Here is a 20,090-nt window from a genome sequence, read left to right as displayed (position 1 = left end):
ATCAGGGACAGAGAAGAAAACAAAAATAAACAAAAGCACTTGCAGTCCCTATTGAACGATCACGATATCCCAGCGTATTCTTTTGATAGTCCGTATTTACGAACAGAAACACACCCAAGAACAAGGTCCCCACACCACCATACGGGACGTGTCCAGCCAACTGGCTCGAGAGTGATCCGCTAACAAGTACTTTTCAAGAGCTCTTTCTCCAGCTGAGGAGGGCACAAAACCGGCTGTCTCTTCTCAAACTTTTAACAAGCAGATGAGGAAACTGGGGTCTCGTTGAAGAAGCATCCTTACTCACCCACCCCCTCTCACCTACACCTCATCTGCCGCCGCGTCAAAGAGAAGCGGCGTGGAAGACTCTCCAGAACGCAGTGCGCCCCGTTTATTACCCCGCCATTCTCTGCCTGGTTAGGAGCTGGTTGTTTCACCGCTTCTTCTACTACCTTGTCATTAATTTAAATTAGGTGGCAAATCAGTAACGCTTCCCGTCTCTAACCCAGGAGTGGTGCTTTCCCTCTCCCACTGCCTGGGACCTTCCGCTCCCGTCCCCGAGAGCTCCAGGCAGCTGCCGAGGGTTCCGAGCATCACCTTCCTTGGGCTCCGTCCCGTGTCAAGACCCGCTGTTGAGGCGGGTGCTACAGCCCCGCTAAACAGCGTTACTTATCAAATCAAACAATAAAAAAAAAAACCCAGAACTAAAAGAGACAAGGGTCTGAATATTGCAGCTTTTTCTGCATAATCTTCTCCCCCGTCTCTGTTTAATTGTTTTCTTTCGACCTTTCTCTTCCGTCTAATGAATTGGAAAGCTCCTTCTTTTTGACTCGCGTACTTCAGCAGTTGTAAAACATTACATATCTTAATCTGAGTAGTCTTTAAACATCCCGAGCTGTAAGTCCTAGCTTCTGCTGTTATTAGCTTCCTCCTTTTTCCCAGACCCTTTAAAGAACTCCCGACACAGCCACGGTAGGAACAGTCTACGAATGTCTTGTCTATGCATCCGAATCATTCGCCTTCATGAGTTTTTCAGCTCTTCATCTTCCCAACAGATTTAACTCATGAGCATCCAGACTGCCCAGACAAATTTCAATTCCCTATGCTCCTCTCCCTGCTCTCACACCTTTACTTGCCTAAAAATAGCCAATTCTATCCTACGTACTTGCTCTCCAGCTTATCTTCTATCCTTCTCTTCATTCAGCTCTCAGAAGCAAAAACATGCAAGAGAGACAGCGCCAGCTCACTTACTAACCCTTCTCCTAGTAAAAAAAAAAAAAAAAAAAAAAATCCAAACAATTTATTTCAGGTATTTCTAGATCATAAGGCAACGCTCAGCCCCAAAACCAAACGCCCAGAGCTGTTAGCGAGGAAGCCACTCAGAGGACGAAGAACGTATGATAAATACGCACGGGGTCGGGGAAACTCGGGGAAAAAAATTAATATAATACTGCTTCACGTTCAACCTCACGGCATCAGTGGTTCCATCCCCAGAACCGTTAGCGTTTGATTGCCGCTTTGATACAAACCCCTTCCTTTCTTTTGACCTACGTATTTCGGCACTTTGGCTCTTTCCCCGCCTGCTTCGCACGAGATGCAGAGGAACCATTCAGAAGCGACAATATATATTGTCACCCCTGAAACATAAAAATACATATATATATATGTATACACACGCGCGTGCATATATATATATCTATTCCACTACTTCCCGGCTCCCATCTGCGGGTGCACGCACACAGAAGTCCCCATATGCTTGTTCTGCAGAATGAGATAGCGAGAATGGAAATAAGCGCTTAAAATAGAAAATTTCCCTTCAGCATTACAGTCATGTTTGTTTAATGCTGAGATTACAGCCCGTTTCTCAGCCCGCGTTCACACACATCGCCCTGACCTACTTTCCGCTTTTCAAAATCCCACGGCAAAAAAAGCGGCGAGCTCACATGAGGAATCAGAAGCAGTCAAGAGAAATTCTCTATCTGCCACGTTGGTAATATAGTTTTATGGCCATTAATTCCAGCGAGCGTCAAACTAATGACAGGAGGGACATCAAAGCATGAAGCCATTTACATAATACTAGAAGAAGCTACAATTCTATTACTATTTATTCAGGAAGCTTCTGCTTAGAGAAGGAGAGAAATGACACGCTGTCTCGGCTCTTCTGAAATCATTATCATTTACGGTCTCGTAAGGAGTCAGCCGGTTTTCTAGGAATTTTGGAATTCCTCACTAAGGAGGTTTTGGTGTTTTGCGGTGCTAAATAAATCTCGTCAATACTCTTTTCTCTGGGTGGAACTCACCAGTAAAGTACCTTTATCCGTGTGGACAAGGCACTCGAGACTGAGCACAGCCACCCGAGGGAAGCAGCTCCCCCCCGAAGGAAAGGCTACCGGAGTTGGTACTTGCACAGAGCTCCCACCTACACACCACGGACCCAACATGTAAAGAAAAAAAAATAAATTATTACTCAGATCTCTGGTCTGATGTTGAATTGTCTCACCTAGATGTATTTGACAGAGTCGGGTCTCGGGCACGCAGCTAAAGCAGAACCGCGAACGCTCCCGCCTATTTGACGGTAAGTAGACCGGACGTTTCCAGGGTTGTCGGAAGACTTTCATGGCCCACCAAGCTCCAGCCGCATCGAGAGCCGCAGTGAGCGCACTGCAGGGCATTTCTGCAGTCAGGGCAGACGAGGCTTCTGGTTTGTTTTCGTTTTAGGAAAAGAAAGAAAAAAAAAAAAAACAACAAAAAACCAAAACAACAGCGCCCAGAAAGTTTGACCTTGAAACAGAACTGGGCGAGTGCATCGCACCGCGTCTACGGGAGCTGCAAAGGTGCAACGGCGCGTCCGTCCTGCACCGACAGCCAGCGCGCCTGGAGCACCGACCGGAACGCACATTAGGAGCTGGAAAAAAGCGGTGTATGCGGTTAGGCAGACGGTTACTCCCAAGAAAAAAACCCACCTCGAATCCCCTCAAGAGGTTTTTTTGGAGGCATGGCTTGAAACGCAATATTTGCATTAACCACCGAGTTCAAAGACGCGCATTGAGACACCTTGCTCCGGCGAGGGGTGCGCGCTGCGCTGCGGTTTCGCGCGGGGACGTTTTTATGAAGGAACCTCAGCAGGACCGTAGGCGCTACCGAGACACAAGGGCAGCGCGAGGCTCAGCACCGACGGCAGCAGCGGAACTCGGCGCAGCCTCCGCGTCCTTTCTGCTGCAGCAGTCGGGGTAGGAAGAGCTCCGTGAATGGAGGAAATACGGCAGCAGCCCTGCCGAAAAGGGGAATTAAATGGCCGGCTAGGAGGATGAATTCTAAGACATGAAAACTGCCAGAATTCAGAAAATGGTAAAAAAACCCCAAATGAACGTAATGGAAACGGTCTTGGTAAGCTCTACCTTTCCTGCGTATTCTTTGGCTCTTCCAGAAGTCGTAACAGACCTTTTAGTTACAAATCAGCTCTAGATCTCTCAGTATGTTCAGATTTCAAATTTTATCAAATACTCTGTCCTTCAGAATTAAAACTCATGAGACTCAAGATCTTTCTCACAGCATTTTCCACAGTAATACCCGGAGATCCCAGGTAGCTGATGCAGATGTAAAGCAGGGAAGATACCACGTGCTCCTACACAACCTTCAATCAACCATAATCCTGAAGAACAAACAGTAATTTAAATATTCCTGCAATTACTCCTTGAACGAGGCCGGCTTCTTCCTCCATCACTTCAATGAAACAGCCTGAAGACTAAGAAGTACGAGCGTTGACGCCACCCCTAAGACGAGCTCTCCTACAGCCAACACAAACCCCACAACCCGTAGCTGAACCCAATCAGCAGCTTACGTAGATGTTTAGCTGAAGGTCTGCCCAGGTAAAACTATCCTTCCCCCACTCTCGGCTACTCAACCGCGCAACTCTAATTTGGCTCTTTGAACGATTATCCAGTTCCCATTCACGTCGAATCTGAGACTATGGCTTTAGCAGAACACTGTATTGCATTAAACTATACGGAACTTTGAGTAATACACATATAAATGTAGGTTTTTCTCTGTTTTGGTTTTTTTTTTTTTAAAGTATAGTCAGTCATTTTGGTTGTAAGATTGAGACACTGATCATTCCCTAAAATCTTGCAAAACTGTTTTTATGCGAGTGCCGTTTTGAAAGATGAGCTGTTTGCATCACTGACAAACGGGATAGTGTTAACGGAAGAGATGTAACATAACAGATTTTCGAGACGAAGCGCGGAAGACTTGCCTTAGCTGAAAGCGAAGTATTTTTATCTGTAGCCAGGGGAAATGTTAGGGAAACTGGAGACACAAGGAAATGACATAAAGGTAAATAAAGAATTGGCTAAGTGACAAGTGGCGAGGCAATGTCAAAAGGAGAATTATCTTGCTGGAGGAACATAACGAGTTATTAGAGTTTGAACATCAAGAAACCAGAATAGGTCAGGCTTAACGATTTTATTTTGAATCTCAGAAGTTAGAAAGGTTCTGACGAAATGAAATGAAAAGATAAAGTCGGCAAACAGCGCCGCGATGCCATCCAGGAAGAAGTCAGCGATTCTGAGTATCAGAATGGTAGACATGAGACGTTTGATATTATGAAAGTCAAGGTCGTGCAAGGGACCAAAACAACAAACGAAGAGGATTTATGCCATAAACGGGGTGTTCAGAGAGAAACACAGGCTGAGCTTACTAATGAAATACAGAAAGGCGGAATTGTGTGATGAAGAGACAAGCGACCGCCGGAGCCCCACAGGCGAGGGACGCCTCAGAAGACAACAGCAAGGTTTCTTCTGCGAAGCACGTCACGCCGCTCGAATCAGGGTCCCGGGATAAACAATAAAGAACAGTGACTCAGGACCAGAAGATGAACAATGATATTAAAACTTTCTTGAATATCATAAAGACATTAAGAGTTCCAATGGTTTAGCTCAGCAAAAAAAATAATAAAAAAAAATAATAAAAAGGAAAGGGGACAGGTTCTTCTCCATGAATTTATTGGGTGATTACGGGGGAGGTGGAAGCGTTTCCTCAAACTTAAAGCCAATACTTGCACAGAACAACTGCTTCTATCAGTACTTTTAGGAAAACACATCTTTTTCAAGGTGCTTATTAAAGAAAGCACCGCTCTACCTACAGCAGTAAGAATCCGGGTTCGCTTACCCAACACCATCTTCCCAGGTTCACACTCAGTTTGTAGTGTTATTGCATTAAACCGGACATATTTCAAGTTTATTAGTAAACACCTTCAGTGCCTCAACCGCCAGCAGCATGGGCGGCACAGGACAGCTCAGACTCCTCAAGGCTGCAGCCCCGTCAAACACCCTGCGAGCAAAGACCCTGCGCTGGGCTCACCGCCGCGTAACCCCCGAGCCTGACCCAAAGGCGGACTTCCTACATCGCCCCCGTAAAACGGGCAAAATCCCAGCTCGCCTTCTCAAACGAGCATTTGCGCCTTAGTTTCTCAGCGGGATTAGCGGTGGCTTTGGCGGTGTGAGTTGACGGTTGGACTCGACGATCTTAACGGTCCCTTCCAACCTAGACGGTTCTGTGACTGATGACTTCCATAAACAGCGACCAGAAGGGGCAGGCTGGGTTCAGTTATTCGAATTTAACCTTGTAGTTTTGGGCTATAACCAGCACACGGAGTATTTCCGAGTCTTAGAGAAGAGACACAGTTGTATTAACTTAATTATATTTGAAAATCTGGCTTCTCTTACCACTCTGTTTTACACTACACACTGCAAATAAACACATCGTATGAAAAGAAGTTGGATGCTTGCCTGCATCCATGGGACGCTCTCTCTTTCTAAAATGTCTATCCGGAGGGACTGTATTTTTCTGCGGGTTCAAACAGGGAACAGAAATAAGGCTTTCAGTTCTTCGCCATTATGTTTCAGATTCGTGTACTCAATTGGTTTGAAAAAACCCCACAATGTTATATAGCTTTACGTTTAAACGAAGTCCACGGTTTGTAGAACATATTCAGAACATCACGAGCAAGCGATTAATCTACTGACCCAAGCTAATTTGAAGGAAATGCCCCAAAAGGGAAGGTGGGCTCAAGGAGTCAGTCCCACAGCTGGTAACCGGCGCCCGTACCTATGGCACGGGGTGGGCTCCAACGACCCCTCTTGCCTTACGTCAACCTAAGGTTGATCCCATCAACAACGTCCCACAGTCGATCTTTTTAACGAGTCGTTCTGGTCTCCCGTCTCTGGTCCTGTCCCCCTCCAACAATATTTGTGTAAAAGAATCATTTAAGATTACCCGGGTCGGTATTTGGTTTGTAAGCCGTGACTGCAGCCAGAGCGACGGCAGCGAGCCGGATGCTGCTATGGTAGCGGTCCATCTGAACTGGGAAAGGTGACAATGTGCCACCATGACGTCACAATAAAATCCTATTTTATAGCCATACTTCAATAGTAAAGCGGCAGAAGTATTTTTTTCTCAGGCTTAGCGAAAGCGTTCTTACTTCGTATTTCAGACACGCTGGACTAAACCGAATAGCCAAATTTGTACTATCTGCATGTACTGGAGATTCGATACCTGTTCTCTGCTCTCAGAAACAGCCGTGGACTTTCTGCCCTTCTGACAAATCTCATTCTACAGCAGCATGTCTTAAACTGGCACCAAGAAAAGAGATTTTTAAAGCACAAAAAGCTGTGTACCAATTAAGGCAGAATACGTGGCACCGTATCAAGAACGCAGACACCTCTAACCCCTCTCCTCTGCCAAATCCCATTAACACGGAACAGTTCATACAGCCATTACAGACCGATGATGAGACTCACGGCAGCTTTCCGCTGGCAAACACTGTCACATCTCGGGTCCTGATGCTCTGCCTGCCAGTTTCTGGTTGGGAAGCAACAATTTTAATGGTTGGCTCAGGAAACCCAAGTTCTCCTCCCAACCTTCCCGCTATCTCACCATGTGGCATCATCATTAACTACCACTGCATCTTCCCCTTGAATCTGGTCAAGAGCCATTTAACATTGTAAGTTTTAATCTGCACAGAAAAAAAGGACTCCAGAAGGAAAGAATCACTGAATGCTTAGAGTTGGAAAGGACCTTAAAGATCATCTATTCCACCCCCCTGCCCTGGGCAGGGACATCTTCAACTAGACCAGGTTGCTCCAAGCCCCGTCCAACCTGGCCTTGAACACCTCCAGGGATGGGGCAGCCACAGCTTCTCGGGGCAACCTGCACCAGGGGCTCACCACCCTCAGAGTGAAGAATTTCTTCCTCATATCTCATCTCAATTTCCCCTCTTCCAGTTGAAACCTGTTCCCCCTCGTCCCACGGCTCCCCTCCCCGATCCAGAGTCCCTCCCCAGCTCTCCTGGAGCCCCTTTAGGCACTGGAAGGGGCTCTGAGCTCTCCCCTTTTTGGCCTTCTCTTCTCCAGGCTGAACCCCCCCAACTCTCCCAGCCTGTCCTCCCAGCAGAGGGGCTCCAGCCCTCCCAGCATCTCCGGGGCCTCCTCTGGCCCCGCTCCACCAGGTCCATGTCTCTCCTGTGCTGAGGCCCCCGAGCTGGAGGCGGCACTGCAGGGGGGTCTCCCCAGAGCAGAGCAGAGCGCAGCAGAGGGGCACAATCCCCCCTCGCCCTGCTGGCCACGCTGCTGGGGATGCAGCCCGGGGTGCCGGGGGCTCGCTGGGCTGCCGGCGCACGTTGCCAGCTTGTCACCCCCCAGACCTTCTCAGCAGGGCTGCTCTCCATCCCTCCATCCCCAGCCCGGATGGACACCGGGGGTTGCCCCGACCCGGGTGCAGGACCCTCCACTTGGCCTTGTTCAACCTCATGAGGTTGGCACAGCCCCACCTCTCAGCCTGTCCAGGTCCCTCTGGATGGCATCCCGTCCCTCCAGTGTGTCGACCGCTCCACTCAAGCTTGGTGTCATCAGTAAACTTGCTGAGGTTGCCCTCAACGCCACGGTCCATGTCGCCAACAAAGGTGTTAAACAGCACCGGTCCCAGTACTGACCCCTGAGGAACGCCACTGGTCACTGGTCACCGCTTGGACACGGAGCCATTGACCACAACTCTCTGAGTGTGACCATCCACTTGATTCCTTATCCACCAAGTGGTCCATCCATCAAATCCAGGTCTCCAATTTAGAGACAAGGATGTTGTGCGGGAGAGTGCCAAGTGCTTTGCCCTCAGTAAGTGCTAAATCCCCAGCAGTTCAGGAAGGGCAGAGAATGACAGCGAGTTTAGGCAGACTCTGGTTTTTCAGGAAGCCAGGCTGACCTGAGGGCATGGAAAAACTCACTTGTCACAGAGAACTAGAGAAAATTCTTTCTTAAAAGAGATAGATGAAGTATACTGTACTCTAGTTAAAAGGAAGAAGGTTAAATGACATAAGTTACATGACAAAACAAAATCAAGCATCCCTTCCATGTAATTTCTTTTTTAGGTTTGTGTTTTGTTCACTTCCTAGCGTCTCATTTCACTTAGAATCGCAGAATCGTCTGGGTCGGAAGGGACCTTTAAGACCATCGAGTCCACCCGTTACCCCAGCCCTGCCCAGCCCACCACTAACCCACGTCCCTCAGCACCGCGGCTACGCGGCTTTTAAATCCCCCCAGGGACGGCGACCCCACCACTGCCGTGCCTCGCCAAGTCATAGTTGCCTACAGCATATATTGTCTCCAGCAATATCTCCAGCTCTAAAGCTATACGATCGCTCCTAAGGGAGCTGTTAATCCTGCACAGTTTGACAGGCACTGATTAAACGCGAGCAGCCAGATTCCTGTTAAGAAATTTCAGCTTCTACCCAGTCGTCCCCAGGAAGCAGCTCACTTTGCCAGTCACTGCTGCTAAAACGGACCGCCAGGTTTACGGGAACGGTCTCCCCTTCAAACACCGCAGCATCTCCGTGGTACGGAACCCGTGATCCCACCCTGTTCTCTCCAGCAGAGAAGAGCTGCTTCAAGCGAGGAAGGACCAAGTCTGCCACATCGAGGTGAGCTTTTACCCCATGGGATGAAGGAAAGGAGGTACCGCACAGGATTCGTCCACCGAAACGGAAAAAGGAAGAGCACGCACTTAAAAAAAATAATCCAACATTGTGGAAAATGCAGTGTCCAAGAACTGGGTAAGCCTCGCTTGTGGCGTTACCCAAAGGGAGAGGAGACGCGTTCAGAGAGGACCAGGCAGAGCTCCCTGGGCCGGGAGAGGACAACAGGATCCCGAGTGTCCCTCACGTCTTGCTTCAGAGTTTTAGAACTCCAGAAGGTCGCAAAGCTTTTCTTTTCCAATACTTCGAGTAACTTTTACGCTATACCGGACAAAAGCCCGACTATTTTAGAAACACTTTTAGACTATTTTAGAAACACAAACTCTACCGAAGGTGTACTTGGTATTTGATGGGTTGGAGCTGGCAATTAGCTGCACAAATGGTACCAAAAATAGCAGCAAAAAGGGGGATGACTGATGAGAGTACTATAATTTCTTTATTTTTCAGTGAATTATTAATGCAAGCGAGCCAAAGTTGTTCAAAAACATTTGGAGAGAGAGTAGCTTTACGGGGTTTGACGAGGAAACACTAGCAGCCAGCTTGCTCAGCATCTAAGCGGAATCCCCATTCGCTTCGCCATTTGAAAGACACGCTTGCCCGGAGGCGTACATTTGCTCTCGCTACCAACGACCAAAGCTCTCCTCTTGCTCAGCCTCACCGTGTCCAGATACGTTTCGTAACTACAAGATTTTCTTTTTCCAGAAAAGGTCGGATTAATCCAAGATTACCCCTGGTACGAGCCAACCCCACCGAAATGAGAACGCGGCCATAATAACAGATGCAGCATAGTTATAAAAGATAAAATGCACAATATAATCAGCCTTACCCTATTTTCAGTGATGGGACTGAAATGGAAGAAGATTAAAGAGCTAAGGCCTCCGAGGGAGCTCCAACCAGAGCCAGGATTAGGGAAGTTTCCTAACCCCCAGGTTCATATTTAGCCCATGTCATACGACCTCTCAAAGCCACTCCGACATCCCAGCGCACGACTCTTTCTCCATTTTTATTTTTTTTTGTTGTTGTAAGCGGGATAAACCCCTACTAAATCAGTTGTTTTTCCAAACAAACCCCGGGGGTTCAGGCCAGGAAGAAGAGGTGAACACACGGAAAGGAGCGTTAACCGCCCGCGGGCTGTGGGCGGGAGACGGCAGCTCGGAGCAGCGCGGCGCCTTTCACACCAACCCACCTTCTCCGCAGCCTCCGCCGCCGCCGCCGCCGCCGCTCTCCCTCTGCGCGTGACCGCAGGCCAGCGACCGCCGAACCGCTGCCGGGCTGCTCTCCCCTCTCTGCTTTGCCCTGCTAGCTCAGCAGCTTATCCCCCGGGGCTCGGCCGCATTACGAGCTCCAAAGGCAAAAATTTAGCAAACTGATCTAATACCACAGAGACATTCTTATTATTAAGCTAAATAATTAGCCTGAGCTAGCAAAAAGGCGTTAAGAAAGCGTTTAGACTAAGGCGCGTTTTGATGCGTTTAGACTAAGGTTAATTTTGATGTGTGTTTTACAGTTGCTGTTGTTTGTTTTATGGTCCTTCGACGAGTCTCTCAAAAATAGATGGGATATAAATTCCAGCGATCTAAAGGGTCACGACAAAAACTGCAGCAGAAGCTAGCAGAAGAAGCACAAAAAGAAACGGGATGCTGTCTGAGGCAATAAAGAGGGGGGGGGGGGGGAAAAAAGAAAAAAGAAAATCGGTTTCTAACCTGCAGTTAAGTCCCAGAAAGACAGGCGAGTTAAAGGAAAATTGGGTAATATAAGTGCAGGACAAAAGCGTGATTTTGGGTGATAGAGCAGTAAGGGGAAGTGGTGCCACTCGTCTGCAGCAATAACCCTCTCTCTCTTCTGCCTGCCTCAAAAACTCCCCAAAATACCACTTTTTTAAAAAGGCGGCCTCAATGTCCAGCCTTTTACAGGATTATGTGTCCAGAAGCGTTCTGGGTAGACAGAAATAACGTTCTGAGAAATTCCGGTGAAGTTGATTTTGTGTAAAGGCCGATGAACTCGGGAGTACGGACAGAGAGAAAAAGGGTTCGCGTTTTCTACTGGATATCAGCCTGCACACTTCTGAAGCACACCTCCAGGAATCAGCTGCTTTACAGGCACTAATAAGATATTAAATTCAAGATATAAGCTGGAAAGCTCACGCCTTGAATATTTTAAGGAACAGCTACTTGCTCAGGAAAGTCAAGCTCCGTAAAAAAACCACATTAATTCATCCAGCCGTCAGACGCGCGCTGGAATGACTCTTAAACACACACCAAAAACTAAAGGTTTTGTATTAACATTTTTTAAACCTCGCTAAGCCTCACCCCGAAGCTTTTAGTAGACTTCGACATATGTGCTACCTCATTGTGAGCTTGTTTTATTTTCTATTCGACAAGTCAAGTCGGGCTACATTCCACCTTTGAATCAAAAGTTCAGGAGCAAAAAAAAAAAAAAAGTGAAGAGCAGAAGCAGCAGGTTGCCAGGAAAAATGCCATTCCAGAGCGCCACGGCCATGGCAACAGCATTTTTTTAGCCAAAAAAAAAAAAAGGTCTCTTCTACTCGGAGTCATCAGCGGAGCTTTCAATACATTCCCAGTAGCTGTACCAGTTCCGACCCTCACTGTCCTTCCCGCGGCAGCAAGCAGTCTTTTAGGAACCCGGAGCGATACCCGGTACAAAAGAGTGCTGTTTTTCTGAAAAAAAAAAACCAAAACCAACCCATCCTTGCCGATTCCCACCCCTGCCCCATCTCACAGCTTTGTTTCCCCGCGCCGCCGCGGCCCAGAAACACCGACGCTTTCAATTCCAGGCTGGTGGCTCCGACCTCGGCCCCGGGGAGCGGAGCGCTTCACCGGGTGGGATGCCACGCTCTACTTTCCCGCAAATAACAGAGCTCGTTACACAACTACTTAAGCTGATTTGATACAAGCAGCAAACAAGACTACGGCCCGGGAAGAAAAGCTTCTTGAGCCCGTCATTTAACATATGTAAAAAAAAAAGGACCTGATTTATGTCAGAGGAGACTGAACTTCAGCATCTAATCAGCCTTTCCAGCCCGGCTGAGGTTTCGCTCGTTTACACTCCTTTTCCCTTCAAGTTTTCGGGAGGACGCAGCAGGAGACAACTCAAGACAGAGGATCTACTCTAAAAAACACTCCTCGGCAGGGAAACATCACAGTCGGGCACAGACGCGATGGTAGTTATGTCAGGAAACCATCAAAGGTTACCGTCTTCACAGTACACAGTTTGTTGTTTGGAGGGGGTTTTGGGGGGAGTTTTTTGTTGTGGGTTTTCTTCCCGTCGAGCAAAACCGCACAGGAGAAGGACATCGTGAACAGTTATTACAGAAAACTACTTGTTTAAAATACGGCTGGGAAGAACAAGGTGGGGGAAAAAAAAAAAAAAAAAAAAATAGTTATAAGAAGTTTGTGGTTTTTAATCTAAAAAGTAAAGAGGAAAGCTTTTCTATATTAACAGATTTTTTTTTTTTCTAATCATGGTGTCCTGCGAGATGTCAGAGCCAAAAGACCGTCCTTTCATCCCTCGTGTTACCAGTACTATCATCACGAAAGGAAAAATAAGGGTTTGGGGGTTTTTTGCCGTTTTCAGTCTTCCCCTGGCTCCTCGGTTGCAAAAGAAGTACCTATTCACCCGGACTAGACAGACTCGCTGGAATTATCAAAAAACTATTTCCTGAACCTGCCGAAAAAGCCGTGGCTGTCGGAAGCGAAGCCTCAGGGTCCCGATCACAGCCTCTCGCTCCCCCCGGTCTGTCTGCTCGCTCTAAGACATCAACAACGTGAACTTGGGCGATCTTGTTACCTTATTTTAGGAGATTAAAGAATTTAGGCCTAAATAGAGTTCACAAAACCAGGCAACTAGCATATTTTAAAACGTAATCGCCAAGTAACATTATAAATGCACAATATCTTCCCTATTCCCCACGGCAACGTGTTTGAACGGTGCCCCAAATGGGGAAGAAAACCCCCGAGGACGACGCTGAGTGTACTTAAACATTTAGTAAAAATCATTCCCTGGCCACAACACGGCAATTTGCTGGATCTAGTAGCCCACAGGGGATGCAGTGCTGTCGTGCGGGCAAAAATAACCCCCCCAAAACCCCTCCTGACGTTGGGTTTTGACACTCGCCGCCACAAGGGCTGCAGGTGCTGCCAGAGGGACCCTCTCCAGCGGGGAACGGGGAACCCGCTCGGGGTCCCACAAAGTGGGCTCACGCCGCCAAAGCGACAAACCGAGGTGGGGAGGAGAGTCTCCACCAACATAAACCCCCGTCACATAAGGCTCCCATAACCCAACGCGCGTTAGGCGCAGCGAAAATCTCACGTCATGTGGACGCTTTGTCCGCGATGAAGTTTCCACCACCACCTACCCACTTCTCGCTCAAAAGCTCTGTTTCACCATTGATCAGGTACGACTTCCCAGCCCAAACCAGCCGCTGCCAGCGGTACCCGTTTATTCCCCTACCATTGTATTTGGGAAAGGCAAAGTTTAGTGAAACGCTAACTAGAGGACTACTGTCCAAAGGCATAAAGATACAAACGCAGAGGTTCCAAAATAAAAGCAGCGGCAAGAATATACGAGAGAAAAATTGTGCTGCCGCTCCACCGTCACGGTGTCAAGATGTGAAATTTGTGGCAAAGAACTTGCTATTGTATTATTTTTATTTCTCTTCCCAACCGAGTTTGTTAAAATTACCAAAAAGACAACTTGTGGCCAGCAGGTGGAGGGAGGTCATCCTCCCCCTCTGCTCTGCCCTGGGGAGGCCACATCTGGAGCACTGTGTCCAGTTCGGGGCTCCCCGGGTCAGGAAGGACAGGGAACTGCTGGAGAGGGTCCAGCAAAGGGCTACGGAGATGATGAGGGGACTGGAGCATCTCTCCTATGGAGAAAGGCTGAGGGACGTGGGTCTCTTTAGTCTAGAGAAAAGAAGATTGAGGGGGGATCTTATTAATACTCACAAATACTTAACGGGAGGATGCCAGGGGGATGGGAACAGTCTTTTTTCAGTGGTGCCCAGTGATAGGACGAGGGGTAATGGGCACAAACTTGAACATAGGAAGTGCCATCTTAACTTGAGGAGGAACTTCGTTACTTTGAGGGTAGTGGAGCAGTGGCACAGGCTGCCCAGAGAGGTGGGGGAGTCTCCCACTCTGGAGCCATCCCAAACCCGCCTGGACGCCGTCCTGTGTAACGTGCTGTAGGTGCCCCTGCTCTGGCGGGGGGGTTGGACTAGATGATCTCCAGAGGTCCCTTCCACCCCTGACCAGTCTGTGATTCTGTGATTCGTGCCCAGTGCCAAGCCCATCAGTTACATTTAAATGGGATCCAGGAAGATTTAAAGAAAGCGGGCTATTTACAGCGTACCTAAAAGAGACTATCTGTAGCCATAAAGCACTCCCCTTGTCGCGGTGATGTTTCTCCAGGAAGGTGCCGGAGCGCTCCGGCAAGCTCCGGGGCCAGGGCGACGCCGCGCGTGCCCTCCTGCGAGCGCAGAGCACGGCAGAAGGCACCGGGCTTTGCCGACGGCCAGCCGCCGTGCTCACCGGTGTTAAAACACGACATAACGACTTGTTTTTGGGGTAAGAACTGAAATTTCTAAGCGCGTTCAGACTCACAATCGCTAATTTTAAGTAGGCGGATGTTGAAACGTTATTTCTCCTTAGTATAGGCGTAACAAGCGAGTTCAAGGTGAGAAATCTCTAGTTGCCACGGGGAATAGGGAGAAATACAGATGTATTGGGCAAAATCTGACAAAAGCCCATCTGAGGCGTTACTGGATCACTGCACGAAGCAAAGGCCCCGGCATTAGCCTACAGATCGGAAAATTTCTCAGTTTATTTCACATAAACCCAAATAAGCTTTTGGTACCCGTCTCCGGGAGGCAAAGAGTCCTCTGCGGATGCCAAGAGCCATTCGCGCCTCGCTTCAGTTGCTGGTGCGGGGGCCATCCTTCAACGGAGCCTGAACAGCCCAAAGTCACGGCTTTCCCAAATGGCACATTTCAACTCAATTTGGTTTTCCTCCTCTGAACGGGGGGAGGAAAAAAAAAAAAAAAAAAAAAAGCCAGGACACACAGGGCAGCGATCGCCCCACAGATGGGGACTCGGTGCTCCCACATGAAGCGGACCACCGAAAAAGCAGCGGCTTCTGCAGAACGCGGCTTTGCGCTGTTACGCCTCCCGATGATTTCATACGGAGAGAGAACACAAAAGCTGTCCCTCCACGGGGCCTTCACGAAGTCCGTAGGTGTGCATTTCGTGGAACACAGGCGAGAGTTTTCTCTGCTCGGAGGGTCAAAGACCGCAGTAGCGCACCAAGCAGTTGAGAGGCTGCCAAGCAAGTTGCACATCCAGAACCGTCCAAAGAAGTTGATCACACGTCCTGAGAAGTGATTTTTGTTACAAATACGTACGCGCAGAGATGCACCTTATGGTGCTCTTCTGGGCTGTCGGATTCAGAAATTACCCCGGAACCAAAATAATCCGCCTGTTAATGCCTAACAAAGGTATCACGAACAGACTGACTCACAGCTGCTCCTTGTCCGCAGGAAAGATACTGATGTTCATCCAAAAATACAACATTGACGTATCCTTTAAAGACGGGAGAGGCGACTTGATCGGTCTACAACTACTTATCCTGCAAGTACATTTCTCAAAGTACTGCTCGCTTGAAGTTGACTGATTTTAAAATGGAAATAAGCGTAGTAAATATTTGGGTTGTTGGGGTTTTTTTAAATACTGGTAAGAACTATATAGAACTTACCTCCAAGAAACAGGTGATTTAAAGCTTTCAGATGATGAAAGAAATCAAAATCAGGTATTTACAGCAAAAAAGTTATGGGTCTGGCATGGAACTTCCTCACTGAGGACTACCCTGTGTGGCAGAAGTCAAGGCAGCGGTCATCAATCCCAGCATCCCAGACTGGTGGGGGTGGAAGGGCCCTCTGGAGCTCCCCCAGTGCCACCCCCCACCAGAGCAGGGGCACCTCCAGCAGTGGCACAGGACGGCGTCCAGGCGGGGTTGGGATGGCTCCAGAGTGGGAGACTCCCCCACCTCTCTGGGCAGCCTGTGCCAGTGCTCCACTGCCCTCAAAGTAAAGAAGTTCCTCCTCATATTAAGATGGAACTTCCTATGGTCACGTTTGTGCCCGTTCCCTCTTGTCCTGTCACTGGGCACCACTGGAAAAAGACTGTTCCCATCCCCCTGGCACCTCCCTTGAAGGATTGATAAGATCCCCCCTCAGTCTTCTCTCCTCCAGACTGAACAGCCCCAAGTCCCTCAGCCTTTCCTCATCAGAAAGGTGCTCCAGTCCCATCAGCATCTCCGTAGCCCTTTGCTGGACCCTCTCCAGCAGTTCCCAGTCCTTCTTGAACTGGGCAGCCCAGAATGGTCTATGAATAGACCCACCTACTCTTATGAAACAGTCAGTAAAACACCAAAAGCCCCAGAGGTGCACTACAATACTACTTCACCTTCTTTCCATTAAAACTTCATCTGCAAAAACCCCACTTTGTGTTAGTAGCAGCTTGCTCCTCCTCCACACAGGCAAATAAGTTTCCCCTATTTATCATAGAATGGGTTGGGTTGGAAAGGACCTTGAAGATCATTGAGTTCCAAACCCCTCTGCCATAGAAAGGGACACCTCCCACCAGCCCAGGTTGCCCAAGGCCACCTCCAGCCTGGCCTTGAACACCTCCAGGGATGGGGCCTCACCAACCTCTCTGGGCAACCTCTTCCAGTGCCTCACCACCCTCAAAGTGAAAAACTTCTTCCTAATGTTTCATCTAAACCTGCCCTCTTCCAGTTTACAGCCATTCCCCCTCGTCCTGTCACTCCATGCCCCAGTAAAAAGTCCTTCCCCAGCTCTCCTGGAGCCCCTTTAGGGACTGGAAGGCGGCAATAAGATCTCCCCGGAGCCTTCTCTTCTCCAGGCTGAACAGCCCCAACTCTCTCAGCCTCTCCTCATGGGAGAGGTGCTCCAGCCCTCGGATCATCCTCGTGGCTCTCCTCTAGACACGCTCCAGCAGGTCCATGTCCTCCTTATGTTGGGGACTCCAGAGCTGGATGCAGTACTCCAGGTGGGGTCTCACCAGAGTGGACTAGAGGGGCAGGATTACCTCCTTGGACCTGCTAATCTAAGATTTAATCTTCCAAAGTCACGGTTCTTCAAGTAAGTTATTCTCATGGTGTCAAAGACCCATCCAGTGATTCAGACGAAACCAGCACTCTGAACTGAATACTCACGAAAATATCCAACGCCTTAACAGAAAGAAGGATTTAGAAAATTGGTAGCACACATGACTGTCTTGTAGGTCAACGTGCACCCACATCACTTCCACACAAAATGTGACCACTCAACTCACTGAGGTGTGGAAGAGCAGGAGAGAGTAAAGGACCAAGAGCTCTTAAATGCAATACCTCCAGCACAGACCGGTAGTGTTTTACGGGCAAGCTGCTGCGAGACATGCTGCGTGCTCAAGGAAGCACGGGTAAGCAGCTCCAACGCACCTTTTCTGTTCATAAGAACTCGGGTCCCTGTTGGTACATGACACTGGTGCGTAGTCAGACCAGAGGGAAGAGTTGTGTTAATAACACGCTCATTGAAGCGACAGATCTGTGCCCCGGTGCTCTCATGAGTCATCTTTCCCTGCGATCCCAGTGCGCAGTGACTCGGTTCCCCCGCGTGACGCTCCACCGAACACTCAGCCGCGTGAGAATTACAGACCTTGACCGCATCCGGGGCACGGACGGCACTCTTCAGAGCGGTCGGCTTTTCTAAGCAAAGTTCTGTGCTGAACAACAGTTTACCCCGATGTCTCTCACGTTCCAGTGTTTACAAGTGCTTTGACACCTGGAATGTTTCCTTCGGCTTTCCGAACCGCTCCGAGCAGCTCGTGAGTTAGAATTACACTACCTGCTGCCCAACTCCTCGGCCAGCTGCAGAAAGCAGCAAGGGTTCTCCGCCGGGAAGGGCATCGGCTCCTTCCGAGCCCAAGGGGCACCTGCAGAGCGCAAACCTTCATCCTTCATCCTCCACACTCGCCCCGGGGGCGAGAGGAAGCAGCACGGTCCCGGCAGTGCCACCATCTCCTGGCTGGATCCTCCCCGGAGCCACGGGGCGCAGGGATGGACACCCCCAACCTCTGCCCCCGGCCGTCAGATCAGCTCGGTCCAGACGCCCCCCTTCTGCTTCCCCCATCCAGCTCGGCCTAAAAACCATCACCCCCTCAAAAAAAAAAATAAAAATGAGATACACAGCGAGAAAACTCTTAGTCATGCCCGTCTGAAGAACCGAAGAAGCCTTCTGAATTATTCAGTTGGCCGCTTTTTTTTAGACTGAAGCAACAGAAAACATGACCTCTCCTTTAGCAAACACGGTTGGATGCAGAATGAAAAGCCTAAAAAGGTCTCTCTGGAGTCCAGAAAGTGTAAAAGCCTCTATAAATAAAGACTTGCACCAAACGGGAAATATGCAGGCAGGTAAAAGAGGAAAAATAGCTTTAATTAGAAAGGCACACCTTTACGTGTCCTATTTACAAAAACGCTAAACATAAGGAATGACTTTTTTTAGGGGGTTTGTTGGTTTTTTGGTTTGGTTTCTTTGTTGTTGTTGTTTTGTTGGGTTTTGGGTTTGGTTTTGTTTTTTTTTTTTTTTAAACTTTGTGCACTAGCGACTTACCCCACAGCAAAAGAGGGGGAGATGACAAACAGCAAAGACGGACCCTCAGCTGGGGCGGCGGTGAAACGCTGCCGTTGCACACACCGTACACCCAAACACCGCTCAGTGCGGAGTACCTCTTCCCACGGACACGGCAGCGTTCCGCGAATCCTCACAAAATCAGGCACCCTAAGCCACAAGGGCTGCACTGCCACAAACACTACACATTATTTACGAGCTAGTTCACGCGTGCAGATTTGAAGTACCTTGTACGCCCAACGTGGAAACGAGCATCCATCTCATCCATCCCCAGGTCGCTTTTTATTCCTCGAGTTCCTTTTTTATTCCTATTTCTGCCTACCCCCAACCCCCCCAAAACCAACAAAATTGCGTGGCTCGTTGAAATAATTTCCTTTTTAATGTATTAACCATATTAACTAAACCAATTTTTTGACGGACGTGTTTTCAGACACCTGCGCGGACAGCAAGGTATCCCAGTTTAAGCCATTTACCTCTTTTGGCAACAACACCCGAGCAGTTCAGGAAGCACACACAGCTGCTGCGGAGAGCAGCCGGGAACAAGCAGCACCGTCCACGAAGATTCTCACCACAGTACAACTATCGAGAGGTTAGTTGGAGATGTTTATTAGGGTGGTTTATTCAACAGCGATACACAGCTTCGCATCATACAGAGCATTGGCATCGGTAAGAAAAGTCAGGAGCGGTAACAGGCAAGCTTGGAAGCACGAGGAAGTTATAGTGTGTTCTGCGAAGGTTTCGTGTCATCTCCAAAGACTGGAGAGAAGTACGGGTAAGACGGAATTTAAACAGAGGAAGACATTTGGCAGCTACCTGGCTCTCTGCAAATAAAAACTGAGAAACGAAACACACACTCCCGCATATTCAATCACTGCGTTGAATTTTCAGCGAGATACGGGTACATTTTCTGCGAGTGACAAAAGATACACCGCTCTGCGTTCCGACAGCCCCCTGCCAAAGCGTTCTGCCTCCCCGGACAGGCGCGTTACACTTCTGCCCCCGAAAGAGCAAAAGTGTGACACGGCAGAGCTTCTGGCAGCAGTTCCGTAAGGAAGAACCCACCACGAACAAGAAACAACCATCTCCCTCCCTCCACCTACAAGTTTACATTCAAATTTGTAAACCCGATGACATTTAAAATAAACAGGGATAAAAATATTGGGGGGGAGGGGAGGGGGGAGAAGAAGTGCTAGTGGAATGGAATGAATTATTCATGGTCGGAGCGGAGACAGCGACTGAAGCCCAGCGGTGCCCCCGGCTGCGTTACCAACCTTGGCTCCGGGCTGCTGGAGATGCGGCTGCGCCGACGGGCGTCCAGCCCGTCTCGGCCAACGAGTCGTCGTGAGCCGACCCAGCCAACTGCTCCAA

General features: G+C 48.9%; 1 protein-coding gene across 1 annotated transcript in view; it reads right to left on the bottom strand.

Moving 5' to 3' along the window:
• The window catches only part of MAP4 (microtubule-associated protein 4), a 124,408-nt gene that overhangs the window by 86,214 nt on the left and 18,104 nt on the right, over nt 1–20,090 (bottom strand). Inside the window, exon 3 of the mRNA XM_009885683.1 lies at nt 9,539–9,547. Coding sequence (XP_009883985.1) covers nt 9,539–9,547 — 9 coding nt within the window. The remainder of the gene's footprint in view (nt 1–9,538; nt 9,548–20,090) is intronic.

This window comes from Charadrius vociferus, unplaced genomic scaffold (genome assembly GCF_000708025.1).
Source record: "Charadrius vociferus isolate BGI_N301 unplaced genomic scaffold, ASM70802v2 scaffold825, whole genome shotgun sequence".
Classification (NCBI taxonomy): Eukaryota; Metazoa; Chordata; class Aves; order Charadriiformes; family Charadriidae; genus Charadrius; species Charadrius vociferus.
This window is presented reverse-complemented; position numbering and strand designations above follow the sequence as displayed.